Source organism: Impatiens glandulifera, chromosome 1 (assembly GCF_907164915.1).
Source record: "Impatiens glandulifera chromosome 1, dImpGla2.1, whole genome shotgun sequence".
NCBI classification, from domain to species: domain Eukaryota; kingdom Viridiplantae; phylum Streptophyta; class Magnoliopsida; order Ericales; family Balsaminaceae; genus Impatiens; species Impatiens glandulifera.
In genome coordinates, this window is record NC_061862.1 from 159,874,558 (window position 1) to 159,902,488 (window position 27,931).

The window sequence follows — 27,931 nt, forward strand, 5'->3', positions numbered from 1 at the left end:
AATAAAATATACTTAAAAAACATTAAATATATATATTTTGAAAATAGTATACACAACCAACAATGTATGAAATGAGAAAAAAAATCACAAAACATAAAAATAAAAAAAATACTCAACATATTTTCATCAAATAAGTAAAATTTTCATAAACTATACTAGACAAAATTATGTAAATAAGGTTTATTAAAATAAAAACAAAAGTCTAAAATCAAACTAGGCCTATAGATCTTAGAAAAAAGGGGCATTATTATAATTAAATAAATTTTTTGAAAAGTACATTATTACTATTACCAAAAAAAGGAGATCTAATCTACATGAACGGGGGAGATGAGACTGACCTAAAATGGTTTGTCAGTGAAGCAGGGCTTTAATTTAGGGCCACGAATTGTGTACCGATCGATCAATTCATTCATCCGCTGACCGAAATTCCTCTGAAATAATAATAATAATAAGAATCATCATTTCAGATTTTGAGATTTTGAGATCTGAAGTGAATTTCATCCATCTACTACTCTCCTAGGAAAGAAGGTATCTTCTCTTCCCAACTGCCACTTTCACTTCCACAGGCCCCCCTCTCTCCCTCCCACACTGCATAACTCTTTGTGATTTCCACAATTGAAACAAGTCTCTCTTTCTTTTTGATTATGTAACTTTTGGGTAGTTTTTCTTTTCATCGATTAGATCCAGCACTTGATTGATCAAAAGGAAAAAAAAAGGAGAAGGGTATCTTCTTTTCCTGGTAACTGTTCCATTCCCCGATCAGGGTTGTGGATAGAAATGAATTTCATTAGTAAATAATCATAAATAATTTGTGTTTTCTTTGATCTGTTGTATTATGGGTCCATAATAATATTGGTATATTCTCACATAATCCACAAGCATAAAGAACTTTTTGATAATTGGCTGCTTTTGATTTGGTTGACAGTTCTGAATTCTGATTCTAGGTATAGATATGGGGCTGTATCTGAGCTCTCCCAAAACTGATAAGTACTCTGAAGATGGTGAGAATGAGAAACTTAAATATGGCTTGTCTTCTATGCAAGGATGGAGATCAACAATGGAGGATGCTGTAAGCTATCTAAATCAATCATTTCTATTTGTTTAAAGATGGGATATATTCATCAGTAGTTATTCTTACCGTGTTTTGGGTGTTAGCTAAGAAAAATAATAATTTTGTTGTGACTGATACTTCAGATTGTTCTTCATGAGCTGGAAAATGCTTTGCAATAAAAGGAGTTGCTTTACTTTTGGATTTTGAGTGGGTATTACCCTATTTTTGTTGATGTGCTTACTTATAGGAAGTATTCTTGTTATATGTAGCATGCAGCATACCTGGAATTGGATGGGTCCACTTCTTTCTTTGGCGTTTATGATGGCCACGGAGGTGAGAAGTCTGATTATTTGCGTTCCCTGTTTTTGTGTGTATGTATCTGTTGCAGTCTGTGATCTTTATTCTTATCCTATTATATATTCTTCTGTTCTGGATAATTCTCCCTGTTCACAACTCTTTGTCCTTGTATTGTTTCCGAACTTCCATTTTGCAGTCATCACTATTCATTTGTATTGGGGGGATGGGTGTAAATCATGTATTATATGTCTTGTGGTGTTAAAAGACCCTGGTATGTTATGTTGTTTCTACAACATGCACTAGATATGCAGAGAGTGAGAGCCATCATTTGTGTGTAAGAGGACGACAGTGATATTTAAGAAGGTTTATTGACTTAAGGATAACTTTAGAATGCTGCATTACTCCCATAGCTAAGACCCGACTTCCAAATCATTTTCTTAGTTTACCTTGAGTTTATTCAGATTCCTGAAGTATTCTTCTGGTTTTATGTTTAGATTTTCTCTGAGGGTACAACAACTTTGCTTGTCCTCAATGAGATCTTTGTTCTTTCAGGTAAAGCAGTCTCAAGATTTTGTGCCAAGTATCTTCATCATCAAGTGCTAAAGAATGAAGCCTATTCAGCTGGTGATTTGGGTACTTCCCTTCACAAAGCTTTTTTCAGGTTAACTTGCTTCATCCATTTGTTTAATACTTCTTAGATTTATATAGTGCTTTACGTACTTAGTCAGCTGTGAGAGAGTTTTTTTCTTCTTCTTGTAATTGCATGATGTTTTAATTGGGAGGACCATTTCAAAACCTTATCTTATCACAGATGGTTGGAAGGACTTAATTTATGAGTCAGAATATTACTATTCAACACCTGCACTGGCTTGAATGTTCTCCAAAGTTCTCCATTTTATAATTCCATCTTCTAGATTTGTTTTTACATATTCCTTCTTGAAGTATTAGATGTCATGATCGATGTCAGTGTAGGATGCTGAAACCGTTGTATACTTTATTGAGATCTTTTTTTATTTTTTATTTTTTTTTAAATGGTCCATGAAATAGTAATAACATGAGTGTCGTTTAAGACTTTATTGAGATGTTACAATATGGTTAATGGAGAATGAAACTTCTTCATTATGAAAAAGAGAAAGAAATGATTATCTCATAGTTTTATGATATTGGCTAGGACAATGTCAGTTATTTAATTATACTTTTATTTTTAATTTCGATGCAGAATGGATGAGATGATGTGTGGACAAAGAGGCTGGAGAGAACTTGCCATCTTGGGAGACAAGAAGGATCAATTTAGCAGCATGATAGAAGGTTTAATTTGGTCACCTAAGGGTGGGGAAGCTAATAACCTCTCCGATGATTGGACATCTGAGGAGGTACATACTATATACAATCAGTCTAAACTTATCTACCCATACAACAGTATAATATAATTAATGTGACCTGGTTACTCTTTTAAATACGTATTTGTGAAGCAAATATCAGTTATAAATATCCTTTGGGCTGAGTTTGTGTGCTACCAAAGGATTACTATTAGATAGTTTTTTGTTGATTTTTTCCTTTTAATGAATATGAGGATTTCTTTCATCTGTCAGCAAAATATGGGAAAATGGGATTAACTTTTCTGAGCATTACATAACCTAAATTTGATACTGAGCTTCTCATATCTCTTATTACTTAACTGATTAATTTTTCATGTTCATCCTTTGGGTTCTTAATCACTAAAGGTGATCTGAAAAACTCTCTTTTGTGATTTGGCCCAAAGTTTCCCCTGAAAATATGGTATTTTTTTTATCACTTCCATTTATTCTCATTCCAGTTGATCACTAGAATGTGCCTGTGAAGTCTCTGAACTATTGTTCTTGAATTAGGGACCCCACTCCAACTACGATGGCCCAACATCTGGAAGCACGGCTTGCGTAGCAATGATCAGAGACAACCAACTAGTTGTTGCAAATGCTGGTGATTCCCGCTGTGTGATTTCTCGAAACGGTCAGGTATGATGTTTATAAGGGACATATATATTTTTGTTTAAATTCATATGATAAAGCATTAACGTCATGGACCATCCATCCTCTGATTAGAAAACTATGTTTGAAAATGTAGAATGTATCCCCTTGGTTTGACACTACAGCTTCCCTTACATTTCTACATTGCAGGCAGTTAATATGTCTCTGGATCACAAACCTGAACTTGAGATTGAGAAGGCGAGGATCATGAAAGCAGGGGGTTTCGTCCAATTTGGTCGGGTCAATGGAAGTCTAAACTTGTCAAGAGCAATTGGTATTTGATACTCTGCCATATCGCTTGATTGAGTGGAACTATGTAAGCAAGCGCCTGTTCTTGCATCTTGATTTGCCTGTTGTTAACCTCTTTTCTTTAAAACTTTTTTTTAAGGGGACATGGAGTTAAAGAAGGACAAGTCGCTTCCCGCTGAACAACAAATTTTGAGTGCCGAACCTGATATAAATACGGTAGGTAAATTCCAATAATATGTACAATTTCCCACTTCAAATAGGACATATGCAGTTGGTAGAATAATTTTTTATTCTGTGCATTCATTTTGGTGTATAAAGTTCATAATCTTGTAATTTTAACCATAATTGTGTTGTCCTAGATTGAACTTCTTGAAGATGACGAGTTTCTTGCCATAGCATGTGATGGGATATGGTCTGTTCTCTCATCCGTTTCCTCACTGGTTGTGTTTGGCTCAATAACTCTAAAAATAAAATGAAAGCTGATGGGTGTTTTTGTTGTGCTACTTAACACAGGGATTGTATGACAAGCCAGCAATTTGTCAACTTTGTGAGGGAAGAACTGAAAACTGTAAGCCATGTCCATTATTTGAGATCACCATCCAATCATACAACCCCCATCAATGAAATATTAAAATACCCTCTACTTAAAAAGAAAATAAAACTTACACTATATATTTATACTCTAATGTCTACTTACCCCTTTTCAATAATCCAAACCAAGCAAGGTTATTATAAAATAACCTATAAACGAAGAAGCAAGCCCTAAGATAGTAAAGATGCAAATTTGGTTGTTATTGTGGTAATAGTGAATGAGAGTAACAATTGTGCAGGAAAGTAAGCTGTCGAATATTTGTGAGAGAGTTATGGACAAATGCCTTGCCCCGAAAGCTGGTGGGGAGGGGTGCGATAACATGACTTTGATCATAGTGCAGCTAAAGAAACCATGTAATCCTTCTTCTCCTAAATATGTGCGCCCATCTTCCATCCCTCTTGAAACAAATGATGCCAATTGAAAAAAGATATGCAGAGAGTGAACTGAGGTCGAGCGAGCGGTCTCTAATTAAAAAAAGCATTCATTCGAAGTTAAGTTTGGTTAGTTGGTTGGTTGCGCAAACTGGTTTAAAAATTTGATGTTGATATATGTGTACCTTTTTTTTAATGACTTATGGCATAGATGCATGAAGAAGATATATACATGTATCAGAATCTATAACCCTTTTGACTTTGCAAAACTATGAATCTGCTTAATAACTAGTGCTTTCTAATACCATATTTGTTAGTGTCATGGTGCTTTGTCCATCTCTTCTTCTAATTGCTTGGTTTGTGCTTTGGTGGTTTACTTCATTGTGGCTGGCCCCGAAGTTTGAGGTGCCCTAGGCGGGAAAAATAACCGTTTATTTTGATAGTCTAATTGGTATAACATTTATTAAGAAAGTTCAAACCTTAAGATTTGCTGCCTGGTTCCAGGTGTCTTGCCTTCCTGTGTTTGACGTTACAAATATTTTTGTTGTTTATATTAAAATGTATCAAGAATATAAAAATATTCAAAGTTTTTATCTTGATCATTAATAATATTTTATTTATATTAAAAATTACCAATAACAATTATGAAATATACATATTAGTTAGTTTGACATTATAAATATGAGTTAAAAGGGTATTATTTTATAAGATTTTTATGTTATATATTATACATGTAGGTTTTTAATCGGTTTAAAATTGTTTATTTATGATCTCAAATTTTGTAATATATATCAATTAACTAATTGAAAATAAGAGTTTGGCAACTTTTAGTTTAGTTGATTATATTGTTATCAAATAATTTGATTTTTATATAAATAATAATTATTATTTAAATTCAACTTTTATATAGTTTAATATATATAGTGCTAAGTTTTATGCTCAACTATCTTTTTTATATATATATATATATATATAAAGTTGTATTATATTATTTATTTATTTTTTCTAGTACAACAAACTTTATATATTATAAAATTAATTGAAATATTATAAAGCTTGAATTTCTCTTTTGAATAAAAAAATATTATGGTAGCCCATTTACTTGTCCTCTTTATATATAATTTTAAATTTTTAATAGAGGAGACTTTGAATGGTTTTCTGTTTTTTTGAAAATGATTTAAATTGAATTTGAAAAAAAAAAAGAGTATATTCCATTCATAATAAATTCGGTCGAGACTTGTCTTTCCACGATGGTACGACTCACCAGCACCACAAGAGACAATGACCCTAATAGTAGTTGTATTGTATCATTTCTCACTCTCTATTATTATTATTATTATTATTATTTATATATATATATAATTAAAAATAACTAGCACAAGACTCACGTTCATATTCCCACTTTTAGATAACATCTCAGTCCCTTCAACTATTATTATTATTATTATTATTAAAAAATAACAAAATATTTAATTATTTTTACACTTTTTTATCGTCTATTATTTAATTTAAAACGTTTTTAAATAAAAATTGATACATTTTATCCATCTTTAACCTAAGACTTCCTAATTCAATTTAAGGGATTTTAATTAATAATTAATATATTTTATCTTCAATACTCATGTAGAAATTAATCTCAAAACTTTAGTTTCCATATTAAATTATTTTGTTATTTTAAAATAAATAGAATAAAGTCTTACATTATGTTAAAATATGACCTAACCATAGTTCGTGTGGCTTAAAGCCCAATCCAAATTTGATTCTGACAAAAACTTATATTTATTTATTAATTTTATAACCATGATATAAACAAATATATTCTTGTTACAAAGTATGAACAGATAGAAGGACCGGTTCTTCTTCTTCTTCGTATAACCATAAGAAAATAATAAAATATATATAGGAAAGAATATAATAGAATATAATAAAATAAAATAAAAAACCGTTTCCCTGCGCGTGGTATTGGAGAAGTGGTTTTTCTTTCCATTCACATTATCATCATCTCTCTTCTTGATTTCTCTTTCGTCTCTCTTTATAATAAGCCCTAGAAAAAGAAAGAAAGGCAGGAAATCCAGATTTACTTTTGAAACTGTTGAAAATGGCTGCCGCTGCTTTCGCTATTACAGGAACATCTTCAACTTCGTGGATTCAATCGAACGGATTTATTAGGTCTACGACGACGAGGACGATAAAGAATAAGAAGAAGAAGAGTTTATTTTGCGTGGTCGTCTCAAGATCTTCAATGACAGATCCTTACAAGACTCTCAAGATTCATCCAGATGCTTCTGAATCCGAAGTCAAAACCGCTTTCAGGCGCCTAGCTCTCAAGGTTCTCTTCCTCAATCTCCCTTTTCATTTCATTTTTTTAAAAAAAGATCATGTATATTAAAAATAATAAATAGTTTAAATAATACATAAAGACTTATTCAGTGAAAGTAACATATAGTTGTTTACAAATTAATGTCACAAAGTCATGTATTCAATTTAATTAATTATAAATATAACAATTATATTAATTAATAAAGTAAAAAAAAATGTATAAAATTTGCAGTTTTTGAGTGCATTCTACTAACAAATGATCTTAACAAATCAGTGGGCTGAGAAGATTGGAAATTATTATTTTTTAAATAAAAAATTTAATTAATATTTTATCTAGTCTATATTAAGTATATTATTTACATTAGTTTGATTAAAGTTAAACCTTTTTGTCACTAAAACCGTGACCAACGGACCAACCCAATATAAACTATTAAAGAAAGAACAAATAAATACATTTCTTATTATTATTATTTTTTTTTTATGAAATTTGAAATTCCATTTATTTGGATAGTTTTATATGATTAAGTGGGACCATAAAAAAATTGACGGTTATATTTTGAAATGTATGCAGTATCATCCTGACGTTTGCAAAGGAAGCAATTGTATGATCCAATTTCACCAAATTAACGAGGCATATGATGTATGGTTTTTAAATATTATTTAATAATTTATAATATTTATTTATTTATGAATGTAATTAAATTGAATTATTTACAGATGGCGATGAGCAATATACGGGGAGAGACAAAAGTGGAGATGGAAGAAGGTGAGGCGTACGATGATGCGGGAACCTTTAGAGGAATGGACGATCCTGATTGGGACATGTGGGAAGAGTGGATGGGTTGGGAAGGAGCTGGAATTAGAGACTATTCTTCTCATATTAATCCATATATCTAAATTTTAACTTTTTTTTATTTATTTATGTAAATAAATGTATGTAAATGGTACTAATTGTATTATTTTTTCCTTTTTCTAATCCGGAATCAAAAAAAAAATGTCAGTTGATTTATTATGCTTGTACATAGTTTTATTTGGCTGTTTCTGTTTGAGTTGAAGCAGCGTGGTGGTATTTTTATAAAAAAATATTTAATTAAATTTAAATAAAACTTATATTAAAAATAAATAATAAATAATAATACAAAATAACATTTATAAAATTAAAATAAATAAACAAGTATTGATTTAGATATTAAATTTAATATGAATAATATAAAAATAAAATTTTAAATGAAAATATTCAACGATCTTACCGTTTGTTGAGAGTACTAATTTGAGTTTTTCAATAATAAAACGTTATTCAAAAATATATCTAATAATACCAAATATTTTGAGCGTTAATTAAAATTATCATTATATAAGTAGTAAAGAAAGCCCTTGGTCAAATCAATATATGACTGAAATAATTAAAACACATCCAATACTTGAAGAGAACATCCATATGAAATATGTATTCAGTAACTCCTTATTAAAAAAAAAAAAAAAAAAAAAAATCATTCAATTATTTCACTTCGTTTGCTGACCAAACTCAAAAAATTATCACAACATAATTAAAATGTATGAATAAGAAACGATTCTTCAACCATTAAAAGTATTATTCGAATTATAAAAATTCGATCTAACTAAATATTATGTCATACCAAATAACAACAACGTCAACTCAAATCTGAATAATTATAAAAGAAACAACCCCGCCACTACCAAATAACGCTCTTGTTGCACGGACCTTATAATAAAGATTTTTTTTTTAACCGAGCTCGAGGACAATGTGTCTTCCCATTGATCACCATGACTTGAGCTCCTTTTCGCCACACATAAACTAAACTAACAAGCTCCATGTTTCAAGTTAGTTATCTTAACCGTCTTCTCTGTTCCACCAGGAGTTTGGACTTTCTTCTATTTTATCTTTTGCTTTTCAAGTTAGTTATCTTAACCGTCTTCTCTGCTCCACCAGGAGTTTGTCCTTCTTCTATTTTATCTTTTGCCTTACTCTTCATCTCCCTACTACTCCAACCGCTCGCTGTAATAGCTTATTTCTCGGGTGACTCGCACCCTGGGTGGTGCGGTTGAGCCAGAGTCGGCTCAGAAGTGGTCTATGTTTTCTGGCGCACACATATAATAAAAAAATAAAATAAAAACCTACTCGGGGTAAGATACTATCTGAATGTGACCCTTTCCAACAAAAAGTTATATGGGCCAAAAAGAATAAAACTTTTCAACTTTTATAAATTTAATAATTTTATTTTTTTTAAATAATAATAATGTTTGTTGAATAAATTATTTTTCTATTTGAAATTTATTTAATAAATAAATGGATCATAACAAACCGTTTAAGAAGAAACGGCACAAGGCATGGTTGTGAGAATGAAATTTTAGTATTTTTATATATTAAAATTGAAGGCATCAGCAATCAGCAATCAGCAGCAGCAGCGACAATGATGTTAACACATTCAGTTCATCGGATTCTGCTTCCGATTATTCGTGTCTAGATTCCTTGCCCAACAAGTACCTGAGCTGTTTCTCTCTGTTTCTGTCTTTTGTTTCAGGTATTCACTTGTCTTCTTCTTTGATCTTCATCTGCATCTCAACCTTTTCCCATTAAGATTGCCTTGTTTCCGTACAAGATAATAACAAATTCTTGATGTCCGCCACCATTGAAGCCTGTGGACCAAAACCCTAATTTGTTCTTTTCTTGATTGACCCTCTTCAATTGGAATCAATTTACAAACGAGATACGTGTCTGCTTTGCATGAACAGAGTAATGCAGTGGTGGGATTGACAGAAAGTTGTGAATTTAGTTCTCATTATACGTTTCCCCCATTGTATTCAGCCTCTGGAGCTCTTATAAATGGCTGATATTAAAGAACGATTGCTGCCATCAAAACCTGCATCTGTAGTAAATCTTAGAGACACATCATATCGACCTGTAGCAACTGGGAGACATCTTTTCCAAGCAGTTGATGTTCTGGGTCTGAAAAAGCGTGGTCAAGGTCTTCGATCATGGATTCGTGTTGATTCGTCTGGTAATTCTCAAGTAATTGAAGTAGATAAGTTCTCCATGATGCGCAGGTGTGATCTTCCTGCTCGAGACCTTCGATTGCTTGATCCTTTATTTGTGTACCCATCCACGATTCTGGGAAGGGAGAAGGCGATTGTTGTTAACCTTGAGCAGATTCGATGTATCATCACAGCTGATGAGGTCCTCCTTTTGAATTCTCTTGATAACTATGTATTGCAGTATGTAATTGAACTTCAAAGAAAACTAGCTGCTGCTGGAGCAGGTGAGGTTTGGGAGGCAGAAGGAAATGATATGAGTAGTAGAAGAAGAGGTAGTAGTAATAATATATTTACAAATACATCGCCTGATTACTTGCCTTTTGAGTTTCGTGCCCTTGAAGTTGCTCTCGAGTCTGCTTGTACATTTCTTGATTCTCAGGTATGTATTTATTTTACACAAATTCTGAAACAACACTTTTGACCCTGTTTTTAAATTGTCGAATAGTTCAGGCTGCTGAAGTTGAGATCGAAGCATACCCTCTGCTAGATGAGCTAACGTCGAAGATCAGCACGCTGAACTTGGAACGCGTACGAAGATTGAAAAGCAGATTAGTTGCCTTGACAAGACGAGTTCAGAAGGTATGAATCTTTTTCCTTTTTTCTTTCATTCAAGGTGCTTTCAGCGAGAGAAAGATTCAGTTTTTTCATGTTTTCATTTGGTTTGTGCAGGTGAGGGATGAGATAGAACAGCTAATGGACGACGATGGTGACATGGCTGAGATGTATCTAACTGAAAAGAAAAGCAGGATGGAATTGTTATACTGTGGGGACCAATCCATAATGGGATACAAATCTAATGAAGGTTTGTTGTCTGTTTCTGCACCGGTTTCTCCTGTTTCGTCTCCTCCAGAGAGCAGGAAATTTGAGAAGAGTTTGAGTATGGCTAGGAGCCGACATGACAGTTCTAGGAGTTCTGAAAGTTCTACAGAGAGCATAGAGGAACTAGAGATGCTTTTGGAGGCTTACTTTGTTGTTATTGACAATACTCTCAACAAGTTGACATCAGTAAGTTTTCTATCAATCTATCTATTTTGTAAACAAAATTGTTGTAGACTCGACTCAACTCAACTCATCCCTTGCTTTGCTTCCTTTTATTTCAGTTGAAGGAGTATATAGACGACACTGAAGATTTTATCAACATTCAGCTGGTATGAACTTCTTTCTGGCTTTGAATCACTTATCTGCATTTTATGAATCTAGATCCAGATGAGAAACAACCATTTCATTTCATGACTAAGTTTAGTTTCCAAACTAGGTATGGTAGACAACATAAGAATGGAATTTTGATGTTTTGTCTCATTTTTCTTCGTATGTAGGATAATGTCAGAAACCAACTTATCCAGTTTGAGCTTCTTCTTTCAACTGCAACTTTCGTTGTAGCCATATTTGGGGTTGTGGCTGGAATATTTGGCATGAATTTCGAGATTCCATTTTTTGAAAATACCGGTGCATTTAAGTGGGTCCTAACATTAACGGGCGTTATCGGAGGAATCATCTTCTCTTCGTTCTTATGGTTTTTCAAGTATAAGCGGCTGATGCCACTATAGAGGTCCGGGCTGGATAGATCAACAGGAATGAAGACATTTTTTCATTAATTTATTGTTACTGTTACCCTGCATAATAAAGATCACCACCATTTGTGATGTTCTGAAAGTCATTTACTCATTTCAGTAAAAACAATTCATCTATTTTTTTTGAGAATATATATTTAGGAATTTATTCAATCTGTAAGTTATAAACACAATTTTGTTTCATTAAACAATTGAATACATTGCAGATCTTAAATTGGGTTAGAAAAAAGGATGAATATTTTGTGAACAAACTGTTGTATGACATTTTATTATAACATTCTGAACTTTGAAAACATGAAAGAAAACAATTCCTCTTCTGAAATTGAATGAGGGGGTTTGTGGCCTTCTTAGAGTGCAAAAGAAAAAGGAACCAGATTAACAAAAACCCGAAAAGATATTTGGTGAATTCATTGGGTTGATGATGATGGTGGTGTTGGCGCAGATCTAAGTCTTGCATTCCTTGCTTTATCGGCCTTTTCCATATAGTCTTGATGAGACTGATGTTTATTATTTCCTGCAAAGAATGATTGGGGCTAAATTAATCATCATATAGTTTTTGACACAAAGAAGAATGATTCCACATATTAGCCATTTGAATGAACACAAGCAGACTAAATTATGTTTGATTCTAGCCAAGAGCTAAAGGGTGTTGGTAGATTATGTTTGATTCTGGCCAAGAGCTAAAGGGTGTTGATCGATTATGTTGGAACATGAAAGTCGAAATCCAATGAGTGTGTAGCAACCCACTAAAGAATGAACTAGTCCCGAAAATGAATGGCGCTTAAGCGCGCGACCTATACTCGGCTTGCCCCCGATGAGATGAGTAGGAGGGAGCAGACCACTTCCACTTTTGTGGATATCAAAATCATAATAATGTCTTTACTCAAATTATTCATTCAGGAAGCATCTATAATCCACAAATTCATCATTCAACTTCAACAAAATCTAAAGGGTATTTCAGATTAAGCCTAACCACCATAAGTAAAAGATGATCTATTTCATCAAGTTCAAGCATAAGCACACTATCTTCTTCTTCACCTTCCCCACTCAAGTAATATTTGTAATAAACATCACTGAATCCAATCAAGTTTTTCTAAGTTCTACATTAGAATAGTCACAAATTTGCTGCATAAAGACCTCCTTTTTTTCTATTCAATTCAATTCAATTCAATTGAAGACAGATCTAAAAGAAAGCAAATAAATTAAGAAAACGAAACCTCGGGTCATAAAGAACCATGGAACAGAAAAGATGGCTCCAACGATGACGATCCCTGCAAAGACGTGCTTCTTCTCACCGCTGTAAAGAACATGTTCGATTTTTGACCTAAACCCTCCTCCATTACTCGCCTTCGCTTCGCTTCCCATTTCTTCCTCCCTTCCTGCTTTACACCTTAATCTTCCAATTCGCCTCTCTCTCTCTTTTAATTTCCAGTTTCAAGCCTTAAACCTCTGTGGATGAACCCTATTTCGTTATACAGAAACTCTGCAAAATAAATTAATAAGTTCAGGCGGTAATTGTGTAAATAAGGTCCCAGAGTTTATCTAAAACTAAAACATAAATCTCTATCTATCTTTTATTCTAATAAAGGAATTTATGTTTTGATAACTTAAATTATCATTTATTTTAATATATTTGTTTGATAATTTTTATAGATTTAAGTAAAAATATGTTCAAAATAATAAACTAAAATATATTAAACACCAAACTCTAAAAAAAAAAAAAATCTATTTATTCTTATCATTTTAATAAAATTAAATGATATATAATTCATTACTATTACTATTAGGTTTTAAATCTTTTATTAGATTGATTTCGATAAAAATGTTTACGGATGTAATTAATTTTTTTTCCGTTTCAAACAATTATTTAATTACAAAATTCTTTTTGTTAAATTATTTGATCTAATTTTTTATATTTGTTAACTGTTATTCTTCTGAAATAAATCGGGTATCTTTTCTCCTCCTCATGCCCAACCCCGATCCCGATTTAAAATACCTGAATCCGACTATTAAGTATCCACGGTATCAAACATACGAGTACCTAGTGTCATCCTTAATATAAAACATAAAACAGTTAACAAATAAAAAAAAGGAATTAAATAATATAATAGAAAGAATTATGTAATCAAATAATTTTAATATTATGAAATAGAAAGAAAATATAATTTTATCAGACATCCCAATCAAAATCAATCTAATAAAAGATTTTAAAAAAAGAAAATCTAAAAGATTAAAGAAAATAAAACTTATTAGAATATGAAAAGGAAATTGAAAGTTTTGCCGGTAATCGAAGACAACGAATTTAAATTCGGGAGATCGAGAAACAATGATCGACAATAATATAAATGAAGAAGAACAATGTGTAATTAACTCTTCTATCGTTGAGATAATGAAGAGAGAAAATGAGAGATGAAGATAGAATATGAGAGATGAAAATGAGGAATGAAAATCTTAAAGGTGTGTTTGATAACCCTGGAATTGGCATTGGAATTGAAATTGGAGGGTCCAATTCCAATTCTTATGTTTGTTAGACACTTTAATATAAAGATTTGGAATTTGAATTAGAATTCCAATGGAATTCAATATAGTGTAATTTTAGAGTTCTCAATTCCAATATTTTTAGGTCGGAATTATAATTCTAAATTAACACGTTTTTCACGTTTTTGACATGTTTAATACGTTTTTAACACGTTTAATACGTTTTTCACACGTTTTCATGTTTTTTGCACGTTTAACACATTTTTGGCACATTTAACACGTTTTTGGCTCGTTTAACATATTTTTGACACATTTAACACGTTTTTCACGTCCTTGACACGTTTAACACGTTTAACACGATTTTCACACGCTTTTTTCACATTTTTGGCACATTTAATACGTTTTTCACATTTTTGACACATTTAACACGTTTTTGACATGTTTAACACGTTTTTCACACGTTTGGCACATTTAACACGTTTTTTCATATTTTTAATACGTTTAACATGTTTTTCACACGTTTTGATAAGATTAACACATTTTTCACGTTTTGGCACGTTTTGACATGTTTAACACGTTTAACATGTTTTTCACACGTTTAACATGTTTTTGGCACGTTTTACACATTTTTGGCACGTTTTACACTTTTAAACACGTTTAACACGTTTTTCACACGTTTTTCACATTTTTGGCACATTTAACACGTTTTTCATATTTTTAATATGTTTAACATGTTTTTCACACGTTTTGATAAGATTAACACGTTTTTCACGTTTTGGCACGTTTTGACATGTTTAACACGTTTAACATGTTTTTCACACGTTTAACATGTTTTTGGCACGTTTTACACATTTTTGGCACGTTTAACACTTTTAAACATGTTTAACACGTTTTTGGTACGTTTCACACATTTTGACACGTTTAATACATTTTGGCCCATTTAACACACTTGAGACATGTTTAAAATGTATAAAACATGCCAAAAACATGAAAAACGTGTTAAACGTGTCAAAAACTTGTCAAAATGTGTGAAACGTACCAAAAACGTGTTAAACATGCCAAAAATGTGTAAAACGTGCCAAAATGTATAAAACGTGCCATAACGTGTTAAACGTGTGAAAAATATATTAAACGTGTTAAACATGTCAAAAACGTGTTAAACGTACCAAAAACGTGAAAACATATTTAAGAAGTTAACATTTTGAACCGATATTTTATTTTACAAACATAGAAATTGGAATTGAATTACAATTCTATTATTTCCCAAACATAGGAATTGAAATTAAATTACAATTCTATAATGTTTCCAAACATAGGAATTGAATTGTAATTCAATGTCAATTTTCATGGATTTGGAATTAGAATTTCAATGCCAATTCCAATTTCAATTCCCCCTCATCAAACATACCCTAATAGTAATTGATTATATAGTAGATAATTTTATTAAAATTACAAAGATAAATAAGTATTTTTTTAGAGTTTTATGTTTAGTATTTTTTTAATTTTAAAACAAACTTCATATTTTAACTTATTATTTTTTAACATGTTGTCATTTAAGTCTGATAAATTAAGTTATGAAACACTGCCTAAGAAAAAAAAAAATAACTCCATCTATTTGAATGAAAAACTATTACATTCACTCTAATTTTAAGTTTTAAGTGAGAATTAAATTCGTGGTTTTAGTCTCTTAAAAATTACTTTATTCACTTAAGCTACATTAGTGAGTTATCTATTTTTTTTATTAATATACATTTTTAACAATTATATTTATTTATAGATTAATACTGATTTTATTTGAAATTATTTCTTATATATTTACTTTTATTTAAATTGTTTATTGTATATTTTTTAAAAAATTAATTTTTTTATATTTATTATTGTTTGAATTTATAATATATATATATATAACCACTTAAAATGTTATAAAATCGTTAATTTGTGTTAAAAATATACATAATAATTATTTTTTATTTTTCTAAGTCCTATGGGCAAAAATTCACATTTGTCTTCTGATGACTTCTTTAACTCCATTTTCAAATGACGACCCATCGTTAATTTTAAATTAATTATAGAGTGGGTTCAAATTTTGATAATAAAATAAGAATTGTGTATACTTGTAGTTAGATTATTAGTCTTGTATTCCTTAAAAGAATTTAACTATTTCAAATAAAAATAAATATATAACAAACAATTTCAAAATAAAATATGATATATATAAAATAATTTTAAATAAAATCATATATAAAATAATTTTAAATAAAATAACATATAAAGAGATATTTCAAACTTAATTAAATGTATGGTAAACATTATTCCTATTACATTTTATTTATTTTACTAGTTGATCAAATCAAGAGGAAATCATTTGATAAAATTTGTAACTGGAAATTTGAGAATTAATAGAGAAAACATTGTATATATAAGAAAAATGAAAATAACCTGATTAGCCACTGTTTACTTTGTCCTAATTATAAAATGAGTAATAAATTATTATTTTTAATTTAAATAAGTCCTTAGATTTATATTCAACCTAACGATAACGATTGAAATGAAAACTAACTAACCTAACTAATAAATATCAAAATTAAATAATGCAAAATTAAATAATGCAGTTAATTAATTCCTTAACAAATTTACTTAATTCATTAAAATTTGTTAAACAATGTTTAAAAATAAAATAACTTATTTATTTCTTCAATATTATTCTCAATTAAACAAATCACAAACTTATAATAAATATGAAGCCATATACACATACCTATAAAGTTAATTTTAAATTAAACTTTTAAAAACAATAATTTTGATTTTGACAGACATTAATCATATGTTAGCAAACAAATCACTATGATACTTTTATTTACTTGTATTTAAACTAAAATGATATTAAATGGTTTTATCCATAAGAAAAATAAAATAATTATTGTATTTGTATTTGAAAACATTATGTTAAGATTAAAGCAGTAGTGGGCCTGCAATAATATTTGGGTCGAGAAACATTATAAAATTAAAAAAAAAAAAAAAGTGAACTGGATAACAAACCAAATTTAAATTTTCTTTTGGGTCCGCCCTGTAACGGGTAGTTACAGAGTATCAATGGAGCCAATAAAGCTTCAATCTTGTGGTCAAAGAAACAATATTTTCTCTCTCTCTATCTCTCTCTCCTATCAGTGTCTGGAAAGTTTCAGACAGCAAATCACCAGCTAGCTAAAAACATGTCCAGCGGCGCAACCCATCATCTCATCGGACTCATCTTCTTCATCCTTGTAACCGCCTCTTCCTCCACCGACCATATCGTCGGTGCCAACCGTGGATGGAACCCCGGCATGAACTATACTCTTTGGTCTAACAATCATACCTTCTACGTCAACGACTTCATCTGTAAAAAAACCCAAATACCCAATTCGATTTTTGATTATTAAAGTTTCTGTTTTGAATCGAATACTAAAAAATGTCTGAAAATGTAGCTTTTAGGTACCAAAAGATGATGTACAATGTGTTTGAGGTTAACCAAACGGGGTACGACAACTGTACGACGGAAGGAGCGGTGGGGAATTGGAGCAGCGGTAAAGATTTCATCCTTTTGGATAAACCCATAAGGTATTATTTCATTTGTGGGACTGGCGGTTGTTTTAGTGGAATGAAGGTATCTGTAGTTGTACATCCTCTGCCTTCGCCGCCGTCGTCTGGTAATGTTACTTCTAAACATGGGTCCGGCGGTGACAAGTCTGATGCCGGTCCGACTGCCGGATTAGTTTGTTTTTCGAGTGTGGTTAGTGTTTTGGTGGTGGGTATGGCTGTGTTGTGGATCTGATTTGTTAATGGTGGTTTTGGATTGAGATTTGTAGAAGAATTATTAGAGAGATGATTGGGTTTTCTATTGATTTGATGTTGTTTTGAGGTGAATGGATGAATTTAATGTTGTTTACTATGTTTTACTATTGATGTAATGATTAAGGGATGTTTTGATTGATTATTTTTTAAGTTTTGTATCATGACTTTTAATTACTTAATTTTTGTTGAACATAATTTATATTTTACACAAAACATGGGGAAGTGTCTTAGTGATAAGTTAAATTTTAGATAATTTTTCAATGATTTTTTTTATTTATTTATTGACTAACATAACTCTATAATTAAGAATTTTAGATATAGTTATATTAACAATGACCCATTAAGAAAATTAAGTGGTAATAGTCAGTAACCCATTCATTCTAAGTTAGTTTCAAGAAAATATAAAATATAATGTGTCACATGCATTGTCAATTTGTCATATAACAATATTATTTTCATTACCCAATTATTATTTATTATTTGGGATTGTTCGGTTTTATTAAATAGAGTTTGAACTTTGAATTATGTATATAGAGATTAAATTATGACAAATTTAGTCATTTAAGACTTTTTAATAAAAGAATAAATGGCGTTTTACTCTAACATAATATTTTATTTTCTTAATTAATTTTTCACATTTGTACAAACAAAATATCAATTATCTATTTTTAAAACTTTTCAAATTATTTCTATCCATTACAAATTTTTTAAAACATTCAAACTGTATTTATTAGTTTTGAATGCATATATCTATAAAAAAAATACTTTATTTAAAATAAAAATACGGTCCAAATTAGTAGACTTATACAAAATTATGTTGTTGTGATGTTATATGAGAAATAAATACAAAATTTATCTCTATTCAAATTTTTCCTTAGATTACATATTCTTTTAGAAACTCAAACACACTTTGACAAATTAGAAAATATAAATGTCCAAAACAATACTCAATTTAAGAAAATACGTAAAAAAAAGTCTTTAAATAACATTTCATTTATAAAATGACAAATTAATTAGCAAAACGAGAATAATACGTTAAAATAAGATTATGTCAATATAGAAAAAGCTTCACATGATTAAAATTTTGATAATTTGAGACCATAACATAATTAAAAGTTTGAGACCCAATTCAAAAAAAAAGATATCTCAAATAAGAATTGGACATTATTTATATATATAAAAATGAAAGTTCAAGTGGTTGAGCTGAAGCAAGAAGTTTAATTTTGGGCCTAATAATACTAAATTATGGTATCTCACATTACCCATTTTATATAATTAATGGATAACATATGAATTAAAGCGGTCAAAAGTGCGAGTTAACTCTAAACTCTCGTTCGAGTTTGCGAGTTGACCTAACAAAAACAGGTCACGAATTAAATAAACTCATTCTTAAACGATATCGTAGTTAAATCGAAAAATATCAATTCTTCACACCAAAGTTTTATTCAACAGATGGTAATGGGCCGGGCAGATCATGTGACTTCACTGTCTGTCTAATTGGGGGACAAATATTTGGTTGAGGGTGATTGTGCTTTCCTTCATATGTAGCAACCAAAATTGACTTGTCATCCACACTCCTTTGTACCTTAAAAGTTAAAAACCAATATTTTAATTAATATAATAAATATATATAATGAGTCTCAAAATTAATTGTTACCTTTTTCTTAACCGGACAATTAGGAGCAAAAGAACATCTGAAGTAAGATCTTGGACATTGGTTGTTTCTTGTAAACTTTTGCCCATATTTCTTCCATACATATCCATCCTTCACTATCTATCATCAAATTAATTAAAATTACTTAAATATGTCATCTATGTAAATAAATTATTTTCAAATATAGATTAAAATTAATGATTGAGAATGAAATTTTGTGTCATGAATCCTGTCGAGAATGATATAACAATACGTGATTGGACTTATATCTAATAGGAGAGAGTAATTCAATTTTTCAAGTCTAATCACGTATTGACACATCATTCCGGCACCATTAATGACACAAAATTCTCGTTTTCTATGGTTAAACATGGATTAAATACACACATATTCTTCGGTTTTAACCAGGACAGTTGTGAGTTTGGCCTTCACAATCTTCTTGGATGAATCATCATCATCACCCAAGCTGTTTCTTTTCCGGGCTACTCCGGCAATGTTTTCCGGCACCGGAGGAGGATTCCTTGAGACAAAGTCGGCCAAACTGCTTCTCAGAGAATTGTAGCTCCGGTAGACTGCAGTCAGTGTTGTGGTCAGCTTTTTGTTCTCAGCTTTTGCTCTGTTCAGTTCCTCAGCTAAAGCAACCGACTGAATTAAATTAAGTCCAAATTAAACATTTGGTATTAATTAATTAACATTTCATTATGACAGAAATTAAGAAATGAAATTAAGAAATAGATAGAGATATTATTGACCTCTTCTTGTTCATGATGGACCGCCATTAATGGAGCTTCATCGAGGGGGGGAAGTGCATTGAGATCTAAAACCTCTGTAGAAATTTGTTTCATTTATAAAATATTCTAATTGAGGAAATAAATTGTTACCAAATCATCAAGGCAAGAAGGAGATCTGAGAGTATGTGTTTATAATTGTGTGAAATGAGTCAAATATATATAGCAGTCTATTTTGAGAAATTAAAGTGTTTACAAAAAGTTCACATTATTATTTAAATTTATATATACAAACTATATGAGAAAATAAAAATAAGAAAATTGATTTCAAAACTAGCTACAATTAGAATTAGAGTGTGTCACTACAGCCACCAAGATTTTATTTTTATTTTTTTTAGGGTTAAAATGTAATATTACCTTATAATTTTTTTTTAAAATTTTAATAGAATTCAATATTTTGTTTATTTAATTATTAAAAAATTTAAAACTTACCATTATTTACTCGTTTTATCCAAAAAAATTTGGTTATTTATTTAAGCCCACCCTAAATATTTTTTAAGCCCACCCCACCATCGAATCCTAGGTCCGTCCCTACCTACCCTCTCGTTTTTAGTTGGAAAGCTATGTAAAATTTTTAACATGTAACAAAATGAAAGAGAAAAATTTCATCTCACTAACGTATACAATATTTGTTTGAAACTTGAAGAATTCATTAATTATGTTAATCTTCTTCTTCATGTCAACCTTACCAATAATATGTGAGTTGTTTGAAACTTGAAGAATTCATTAATTATGTTAATCTTCTTCTTCATGTCAACCTTACCAATAATATGTGAGAACCGCTTTTATTTTTAATGGGATACAACAATAAATGTCGTCGATTTATAGAATCAAATTAATTGAATGAAGTTTTAACAAAAACATTTTGGACAACTGTAAACTAATTTCCTCATCATGTATGAACGATCTAGAAAAAAGAAATAAAAATTTTTTCAAAGGGAAAAGTTATGTATAGAATCGTCTCAAAAGATTCATATTACACGCGTTCGTTTCAATTCAAAAAATAAGATTTTGTACGAAATGATAATTTTTTTTATATTTAAAATTCTTATTTATTATTTTGTTTTTCCTTTTCCTCAAATAAAAAAAATTAATAACACACGTTTTCAATGATATAAATATATATGAAACAATTAATCAATTTTGGGAATTTAATTGTCTTTCTGAGTCTAGAAGCGTCAAAGTAAGCAAAATTCTATAGAAAATATAAAGTCACTATTTAGTCTTCAAACGTGCTAAAATTGGCCGCAGCAATTAGAACAGTGCCTTGTTTGAGTTTTCTTCAAACCCTAAACCTTGGATTGTGTACATTGTATTTTGAAGTCTACTTTTTCGGAGTTTGACAAAAACAAAAAACAAACCTCACTTAATTTGTTTTATTATTGGAAAACGACACATTGATCACTCAATAGTTAAGACAATAATAATAATAATAATAATAATAATAATAATAATAATAATAATAATATTAGGGAGGAAGTACCAAGGATATAGTGGTTGAATAATATCATGTCAAAGTATAATAATAATAGGTACCAATGTGTTCTTTTTTTTTCTTTATTTATTATTGCATTCAAAGTTCTATAAAGAATACAAAATCAAATAGTACAAACTAAGAAAGAAAACACACAAAAAAAAATATTAGTGGCCAGGGCAGTCGTGAACATCCCTGAAATTTGGGGCACTAATGCCAAAAAAAAATAACATTTTTATTTAACTTGTTATTTTGTATGTTATATTATAAATTTTAATAATTTTGTATTATGTTCAACCCTGGTTAAGGTATAAATTTTATTTATAAATATTTGTTACCAACCCTAGATGTTAGTGGGGAAATGGAAAAACAAAAGGGGAGAAAGGTACCAGACAAATATCTCTAAAATTAGAATTCTCTGTAAGCAATAATATCTTGGTATAAAGTTATCAAATTTATGATGTAATATTAATTGGAAACCGTGACTAACCTACGTAATTGAATTACCATCCTAATTATTTTTTTGGGTGAATTATTTAGTTGGGGAGAAATCGTCGAACTTTTAATGATCGTAGTCATTCGATGCGTATCATTCATAATATTATTATTATTATTACGCTTTTCTGAGATTTATTTAGGAAATCCAATAATATTTGTCGGGAAGTTAATCGTTTTTTTCGAAGATTTGCGAGCTAGATAACTTATTAATTACCATTTTATTCTTAATTTTTAATTTTAATCTTTTTCTTTTATTGTTATATTTTTCGTTTTATTTAAACAAATTTTTTCATTTTTAAAATACATTAATTTAAAAATAAAAATATCCCGATACATAAAACCATCCCATCCAAAAAATCTTTTCAAATTCAAAATGCAACTCAAAATGTAGTGACTTTTACATCATACATTATTTCATTTACTTATTCTCATTTTTTTTTTCCACACTAACTTCTTAACTTTTACTATTTAATATATAATATATATATATATATATAAATTAAATCTAACAATTTTATTTAACTATTTTTATACATATTATTCATTATTATAAATTCATGATATGCAAAAAAAATATTAATAAAAATGATAGAATAAAACCACAAAATTAAATATATTTATAAATAAACTATATAAAAAGCTAAATATAAAAAATCAATATTTTTTACATTAAACTTAGTAGAAAAAAAAAATAAAAAATAACTCTTAACAAAAAAAAATAAAAATAAAAAAAATAAATAAATAATATAATTCACTCAAATATTAATATTCAAAAGTAAATATAAAATGAACAATTTAAAATAAAATAATATATAAAAAAATATTTCAAATTTAATTAAATATATACAAAAACATTATACTTATTACCACATATTATATATTAGCTTAATGAGGCTCAAATTTGGATCACTTTTATCCATTTAACCTTAAATTTTGAATCGTGACATATAAGATTTCAAATATCACAATTTTAATTATTTTAACATTTTGAACAAACAAACTAATATGTATAGTTATTTTAACATGAAATTTTCATTTCTTAACTAATTTTCGATATTTTTAAAATTAGATGGCAAATATTTATGAGAAAAGATAGGGAGAGGAAATTTAGAAAGAAAATGAGAAATGGAATGACGTGACACAATCTGATTCGTCGGAAAAATAACAAATTTTATATTTCTTCTCTCCTCACATTTTTTCAGCCAATGATGTGATATCACGTCATTCCCTCCCCATTTTCTCTCATGACGTGACGCAATCCGATTGACCAAAAAATAATTAATTTCTCTATTTCCTCACTTTACTCACACTTTTACCATTTTATAACTAATGAAGTGATGACATGTCATTTCTCTAAAGACAAGAGTGTATATGAAATGTCTATATTCTTTAATTCACAATAGCTGAAAAGATATGGCTATTTATAGCCTTACAATAGCAAAAAAAATAGGAACCACTACTAACCCACTACTAACTTAGTGGTGTCACTTACCAAAGCAAGAAAATATGAACCACTACTAACACTAACTTTGTGGTGTTATTAATTACATAAAAAAAACTAGCTAACCATAACTAATTCCTAAGAGGATATACTTACTAAAAATGAGACTAACCACTCCAATATTTCCTCCCTTAAACTGAAGAATGAAATTCAATTTAGAACTGATGCAAAACAAATGCCAAGCAAACCTCTGAGTCTCACAAACACGTTCAGTTTTAGTGGTTTTGTCATTATATCAGCAACTTGATTTTGATTGGAACAATGAACTAACTTAACAACTCATTCTTTAGTAAGATCACGAAGAAAGTGAAACCTGACATAAATGTGCTTGCTACGACCATGTAGAACTGGATTCTTAGATAGAGCAATGCTTGAACTATTATCGTAGAGCATAATTGTGCACTTACCATTCTCTAATTGATGAAGATACTCTAGAATTCTTCGTAACTAGATTGTTTGAGTTGCTACTGAAACTACTACAATAAATTATGCTTTAGTTGTGGACAATGTAACAATTTTCTACATCTTTGATAGCCAAGACACAACATCAGAACACAGCTGAAAAATATATCTTGATGTACTCTTACGATCGTCCAAATCACTAGCATAGTCACTATCTGTGTAGCTTTCAAGTTTTATATCTCCTCCTTTTTTTGTGTAGAGAATACCATAATCATACGTCCCTTTCAAGTATCGTAATGCTCTTTTTGCTACATTGTGATGAAGTTCTGTAGGACAGTCTATATATCGAGTAAGTTGGCTTATAACAAACATAATATCAGGTCGTGTTTATATATGATACATGAGACTGTCAATTAGTTGTTTGTACTGACTATTATCAACCTTATTTCCACTCTCATCTTTATTAAGTTAAGAACCAGGAACAACTGGATTATGAATTGCATTGTAATTAGCCCTTCCAAATTTCTCTAGTATCTCTTGTGTACTTTTTCTAACATATAAAAATGCCTTCTTTCTTCTACATCACTTATATCCCAAGAAAATATTTTATCTACCCAAGATCTTTCATGTCAAATTTTTGCATCATCGAACTCTTGAATTTTATTAAACATCACTTCATCATTACCAGTGAATATGAGATCATCAACATAGATACAGGCGATACGAATTTTATCTTCACCTCCCATCTTGACAAAAAATGTATGTTCATAAGACATCAAAGAAAACCTTCTCTGCTAAAATAGGTTTCTATGCGACTGTACCAGCCTCGTGGAGCTTTCTTGAGTCCATATAGAGATTTCTTCAACTTGTAGACTTTGTATTCTTCTCCTTTGCCACATAGCTAGGTGGTTGTGCTATAAAAACTTCTTCACTGAGCACTCTATGTAGAAAAATTGATTTAACATCAAGATGAAATATGTTCCACTCCTTTTGTGATGCAAGAGAGATCATCATACGAACTATCTCTAAACGTGCCACATGAGAAAATACTTATTCATTTTCACTCCATGATTTTGAGTGTACACTTTTTCTACCAAATGGGCTTTGAGCTTCTCCACTTCTCCATGTTTATTAACTTTATTTTGTAGACCCATTTTACTCCCACCTTCTTTACATGAGCTGGTAAAACAGTAAACTCCTAAGTATTATTTCTTTCAATAACAATAATCTCAGCATCCATTGCAGCTCTCCATGGTGCACTTTTTACAGAATCTTCAAAGTACACCGGATTAATTGAGGTTGCCAATATTGCAAAGAACACAACATCATCATCATCTTGTTCTTCATCTGATAGACCTTCTCTACTGATGTAATCTCCCATCCACACTCAATGTCATTTTTCTCTTACTTGAGAAATTGGTGAAAGAGAACTCTCACTGGACCTTGAAGTCTAACTTGATGGTGAAGCAACTTCAGTAGTTTCTTCCACAATTTTAATTTGCACAATTGTTTCACGTGTAGCAGTAGTTAGTTGAGTCTTCTTTTTCCCATACTAAATAATTAAGTGCAGTTTTCTCATGTTTCTTATCCCACTACCAGTTTCCATCCTCTTCAAAGACCACATCACGACTTACTATAATCTTTTGAGATAAATGTTCATATAGTCGATATGCTTTAGATTCTCGATTGACTCCAAATAGGATACATTTGATACTCTTGTCATCCAGCTTGATGCGCTTGCTGTTAGGAACATGAGCATGAAAAATGCAACCAAACACTCGAAAGTGAGCAACTGATGGCTTAACACCACTCCAAGCATCTTCTAGTGTCTTATTCTTTACGGCATGCGTTGAACGTCTATTCTGGACATGAATTTCCTAATTCAAAACTTTTGCCCAAAATGTTTTTGGAATGTGTTCTTCTCAACAAGAAAACTACGAATCATGTTCATGAGAGTTTGATTCTTCCTCTTGATAAGATAAAGAGAGAGGCTAGGGTTTCTTATTAGCAATCATAAATAAACTAAATGTAATAAAATAGTTTATATAGTTAGTGATTACAATAAACTTAAATACCTTTAAGTTCTAATAGACTAAAATACACTTAAATGCTAATAAAGATAATAAACTAATATATCTAACATCCCTCTTAAACTCACGATGTAACAACAATAAGCATTGAAAGTTTGCTAGTCAGAAAACGAAAGTGCAAAGCTGAGTGCGCTTTTGTAAATATATCAGCAATCTTCAAGGAGGAAGGAATAAATGACAAAGTGATAGTGTGAGTCTATAGATGGTGACGAGTGACTTTACAATCAATCTCGATATGTTTGGTTCACTCATGAAAGACGAAATTCCATGCAATCTGAATAACACTCTGATTATCGCAATATAGCTGAGTAGGGTGAGAAAAAGAAATACCCATATCAGTAAGTAATCGACGTAACCAAACAATTTCACAAGTAGTCGAGGCCATGGAACGATACTCAAGTTCTGTAGAAGACCAAGATATGACATCTTGTTTCTTACTCTTCCACTAAATAAGCGAATCATAGAGAAAAATATAATATCTAGTGGTCGACTTGCGGTCCGTAGAATCACCAGCCCAATCCGCATCAGAGTAGGCATGCAACTCTAATAAAGACGTAGAAAGAAATATGAGACTATGAAATTGAGTTTCCCGAAGATACTTGAGAATACGAAGAACATCAAACCAATGAACTATAGTAGGGGTAGTGACAAACTGACTAACCACATGAACTGCATGTACAATGTCTGGGCGAGTTATAGTAAGATAAACCAAGCTACCAACAATGGTACGATAAAGACCAGAATCCTCTAAAGGAGTGCCATCAGATGTAGAATATCTAACATTGGTCTCAAAGGGTGTATCAACAGTTTGATTGTCGATTAGTCGAGCACGCTCAAACAAAACAACAATGTACTTTGATTAAGATAAGAGATAACCTTTTGGAGAATAGGCTACCTCAATTCCCAAAAAATAACGTAGTATGCCCAAATCCTTCATAGCAAAAGAATGTGCTAACTCAGACTTCAATGATTCAATACCATCATGATCATCACCTGTAATAATCATATCATTAACATACAATGATAAAAGAATACGTCATGTCATTTTACGCTTGACAAATAAAGCTGAATCATGGTGACTAGGAAGAAAGTCAAGCGAAGTGATCACTATAGAGATTTTTTAAAACCAGACACATGGTGCTTGTTTGAGATTATAAAGAGCTTTGCGAAGCTTGCAAACTTCACCAAGATGATGAGGAACACCCGAGAGAGGTGTCATATAAACCTCTTCATGAAGGTTACCATTCAAGAAAACATTCTTCACATCCATTTGAGATATTTTTCCATTGGAAAACCGAAGCAATAACAATCAAATTGCGAACAATCGTCATTTTCGCAATAAGAGCAAATATTTCATCATAATCCATGCCATACTCTTGAGAATAACCTTTAACAACAAGTCGAGCCTTGTATCACTCAATGAAACCATCTGATTTTGTTTTAATCTTATAGACGCAACGAGAGCCAATATCATGTTTTCCAGACAGTAGTAAAACCAAATCTCATGTATGAGTCTAATGTAAAGTAGTAAGTTCCTTAGCCATAGTAAAAGGGGATCACGAACGGCCTCTTTATAGGATAAATGCTTAGAAAAACAATGAAGATAAGTGACAAAGGAAGAAAATGAAGTAGAATAAGAGAAGTACTCAAAATCGGTAAGTTTAGTAGACTTACGAATGCGAGTGGAGTGATGAAGATGAGGATC

General features: G+C 30.4%; 7 protein-coding genes across 8 annotated transcripts; 4 read left to right on the forward strand and 3 right to left on the reverse strand.

Moving 5' to 3' along the window:
- Positions 1–298: 298 nt before the first annotated feature.
- Positions 299–4,885, forward strand: LOC124920470 (probable protein phosphatase 2C 60). 2 transcript variants are annotated; one of them, XM_047460966.1, is made up of 11 exons: positions 299–528; positions 945–1,069; positions 1,321–1,384; positions 1,901–2,009; positions 2,568–2,721; positions 3,217–3,342; positions 3,505–3,628; positions 3,743–3,819; positions 3,963–4,015; positions 4,117–4,171; positions 4,434–4,885. In XM_047460966.1, exons 2-11 carry the CDS (start codon positions 953–955, stop codon positions 4,614–4,616), a joined length of 1,062 nt encoding a protein of 353 aa, XP_047316922.1. In that variant the 5' UTR covers positions 299–528; positions 945–952; the 3' UTR covers positions 4,617–4,885. The 2 variants fall into 2 exon arrangements, with proteins under 2 accessions (XP_047316922.1, XP_047316921.1); XM_047460965.1 differs by lacking the exon at positions 299–528 and adding an exon at positions 583–739.
- Positions 4,886–6,544: 1,659 nt separating this feature from the next.
- On the forward strand, positions 6,545–7,802 carry LOC124918672 (chaperone protein dnaJ 8, chloroplastic). The gene is made up of 3 exons (XM_047458707.1): positions 6,545–6,895; positions 7,457–7,525; positions 7,603–7,802. Exons 1-3 carry the CDS (start codon positions 6,665–6,667, stop codon positions 7,780–7,782), a joined length of 480 nt encoding a protein of 159 aa, XP_047314663.1. The 5' UTR covers positions 6,545–6,664; the 3' UTR covers positions 7,783–7,802.
- Positions 7,803–9,349: 1,547 nt separating this feature from the next.
- Positions 9,350–11,661, forward strand: LOC124920471 (magnesium transporter MRS2-1-like). The gene is made up of 5 exons (XM_047460967.1): positions 9,350–10,318; positions 10,390–10,518; positions 10,609–10,944; positions 11,040–11,087; positions 11,256–11,661. The coding sequence occupies exons 1-5, from the start codon at positions 9,731–9,733 to the stop codon at positions 11,484–11,486; spliced, it is 1,332 nt and encodes a 443-aa protein (XP_047316923.1). The 5' UTR covers positions 9,350–9,730; the 3' UTR covers positions 11,487–11,661.
- Positions 11,662–11,748: 87 nt separating this feature from the next.
- On the reverse strand, positions 11,749–12,984 carry LOC124920472. The gene is made up of 2 exons (XM_047460968.1): positions 12,728–12,984; positions 11,749–12,024 (listed from the first exon to the last, which is right to left on the reverse strand). The coding sequence occupies exons 1-2, from the start codon at positions 12,873–12,875 to the stop codon at positions 11,918–11,920; spliced, it is 255 nt and encodes an 84-aa protein (XP_047316924.1). The 5' UTR covers positions 12,876–12,984; the 3' UTR covers positions 11,749–11,917.
- A 4,128-nt stretch (positions 12,985–17,112) lies between these two features.
- Positions 17,113–18,003, forward strand: LOC124918673 (lamin-like protein). Its single transcript, XM_047458708.1, has 2 exons — positions 17,113–17,366; positions 17,453–18,003. Exons 1-2 carry the CDS (start codon positions 17,201–17,203, stop codon positions 17,797–17,799), a joined length of 513 nt encoding a protein of 170 aa, XP_047314664.1. The 5' UTR covers positions 17,113–17,200; the 3' UTR covers positions 17,800–18,003.
- Positions 18,004–19,260: 1,257 nt separating this feature from the next.
- LOC124913465 (probable WRKY transcription factor 40) lies at positions 19,261–20,372 on the reverse strand. Its single transcript, XM_047454027.1, has 4 exons — positions 20,226–20,372; positions 19,861–20,118; positions 19,477–19,593; positions 19,261–19,404 (listed from the first exon to the last, which is right to left on the reverse strand). Exons 1-4 carry the CDS (start codon positions 20,316–20,318, stop codon positions 19,261–19,263), a joined length of 612 nt encoding a protein of 203 aa, XP_047309983.1. The 5' UTR covers positions 20,319–20,372.
- A 3,881-nt stretch (positions 20,373–24,253) lies between these two features.
- On the reverse strand, positions 24,254–25,517 carry LOC124913481 (uncharacterized mitochondrial protein AtMg00810-like). Its single transcript, XM_047454028.1, has 3 exons — positions 25,359–25,517; positions 24,822–24,882; positions 24,254–24,474 (listed from the first exon to the last, which is right to left on the reverse strand). Exons 1-3 carry the CDS (start codon positions 25,515–25,517, stop codon positions 24,254–24,256), a joined length of 441 nt encoding a protein of 146 aa, XP_047309984.1.
- Between the last annotated feature and the right edge of the window lie 2,414 nt (positions 25,518–27,931).

Coding starts and splice junctions, on each gene's coding strand:
- LOC124913465 (XM_047454027.1), bottom strand. CDS start 20,318: ATGAAACAAATTTCTACAGAGGTTTTAGATCTCAATGCACTTCCCCCC. Junction 20,119..20,225: donor TCCATCATGAACAAGAAGAG/GTCAATAATATC, acceptor AATTTAATTCAG/TCGGTTGCTTTAGCTGAGGA. Junction 19,405..19,476: donor ATTGTCCGGTTAAGAAAAAG/GTAACAATTAAT, acceptor TTAACTTTTAAG/GTACAAAGGAGTGTGGATGA.
- LOC124918673 (XM_047458708.1), top strand. CDS start 17,201: ATGTCCAGCGGCGCAACCCATCATCTCATCGGACTCATCTTCTTCATC. Junction 17,367..17,452: donor CTACGTCAACGACTTCATCT/GTAAAAAAACCC, acceptor CTGAAAATGTAG/CTTTTAGGTACCAAAAGATG.
- LOC124920472 (XM_047460968.1), bottom strand. CDS start 12,875: ATGGGAAGCGAAGCGAAGGCGAGTAATGGAGGAGGGTTTAGGTCAAAA. Junction 12,025..12,727: donor ATGGTTCTTTATGACCCGAG/GTTTCGTTTTCT, acceptor CATTCTTTGCAG/GAAATAATAAACATCAGTCT.
- LOC124920470 (XM_047460966.1), top strand. CDS start 953: ATGGGGCTGTATCTGAGCTCTCCCAAAACTGATAAGTACTCTGAAGAT. Junction 2,010..2,567: donor CTTCACAAAGCTTTTTTCAG/GTTAACTTGCTT, acceptor ATTTCGATGCAG/AATGGATGAGATGATGTGTG. Junction 2,722..3,216: donor ATGATTGGACATCTGAGGAG/GTACATACTATA, acceptor TTCTTGAATTAG/GGACCCCACTCCAACTACGA.
- LOC124920471 (XM_047460967.1), top strand. CDS start 9,731: ATGGCTGATATTAAAGAACGATTGCTGCCATCAAAACCTGCATCTGTA. Junction 10,945..11,039: donor CTCTCAACAAGTTGACATCA/GTAAGTTTTCTA, acceptor CTTTTATTTCAG/TTGAAGGAGTATATAGACGA. Junction 11,088..11,255: donor ATTTTATCAACATTCAGCTG/GTATGAACTTCT, acceptor CTTCGTATGTAG/GATAATGTCAGAAACCAACT.
- LOC124918672 (XM_047458707.1), top strand. CDS start 6,665: ATGGCTGCCGCTGCTTTCGCTATTACAGGAACATCTTCAACTTCGTGG. Junction 6,896..7,456: donor TCAGGCGCCTAGCTCTCAAG/GTTCTCTTCCTC, acceptor AAATGTATGCAG/TATCATCCTGACGTTTGCAA. Junction 7,526..7,602: donor AAATTAACGAGGCATATGAT/GTATGGTTTTTA, acceptor AATTATTTACAG/ATGGCGATGAGCAATATACG.
- LOC124913481 (XM_047454028.1), bottom strand. CDS start 25,517: ATGGGAGATTACATCAGTAGAGAAGGTCTATCAGATGAAGAACAAGAT. Junction 24,883..25,358: donor CAATGGATGCTGAGATTATT/GTTATTGAAAGA, acceptor TTTTTTGTCAAG/ATGGGAGGTGAAGATAAAAT. Junction 24,475..24,821: donor TGATGATCTCATATTCACTG/GTAATGATGAAG, acceptor CTCGATATATAG/ACTGTCCTACAGAACTTCAT.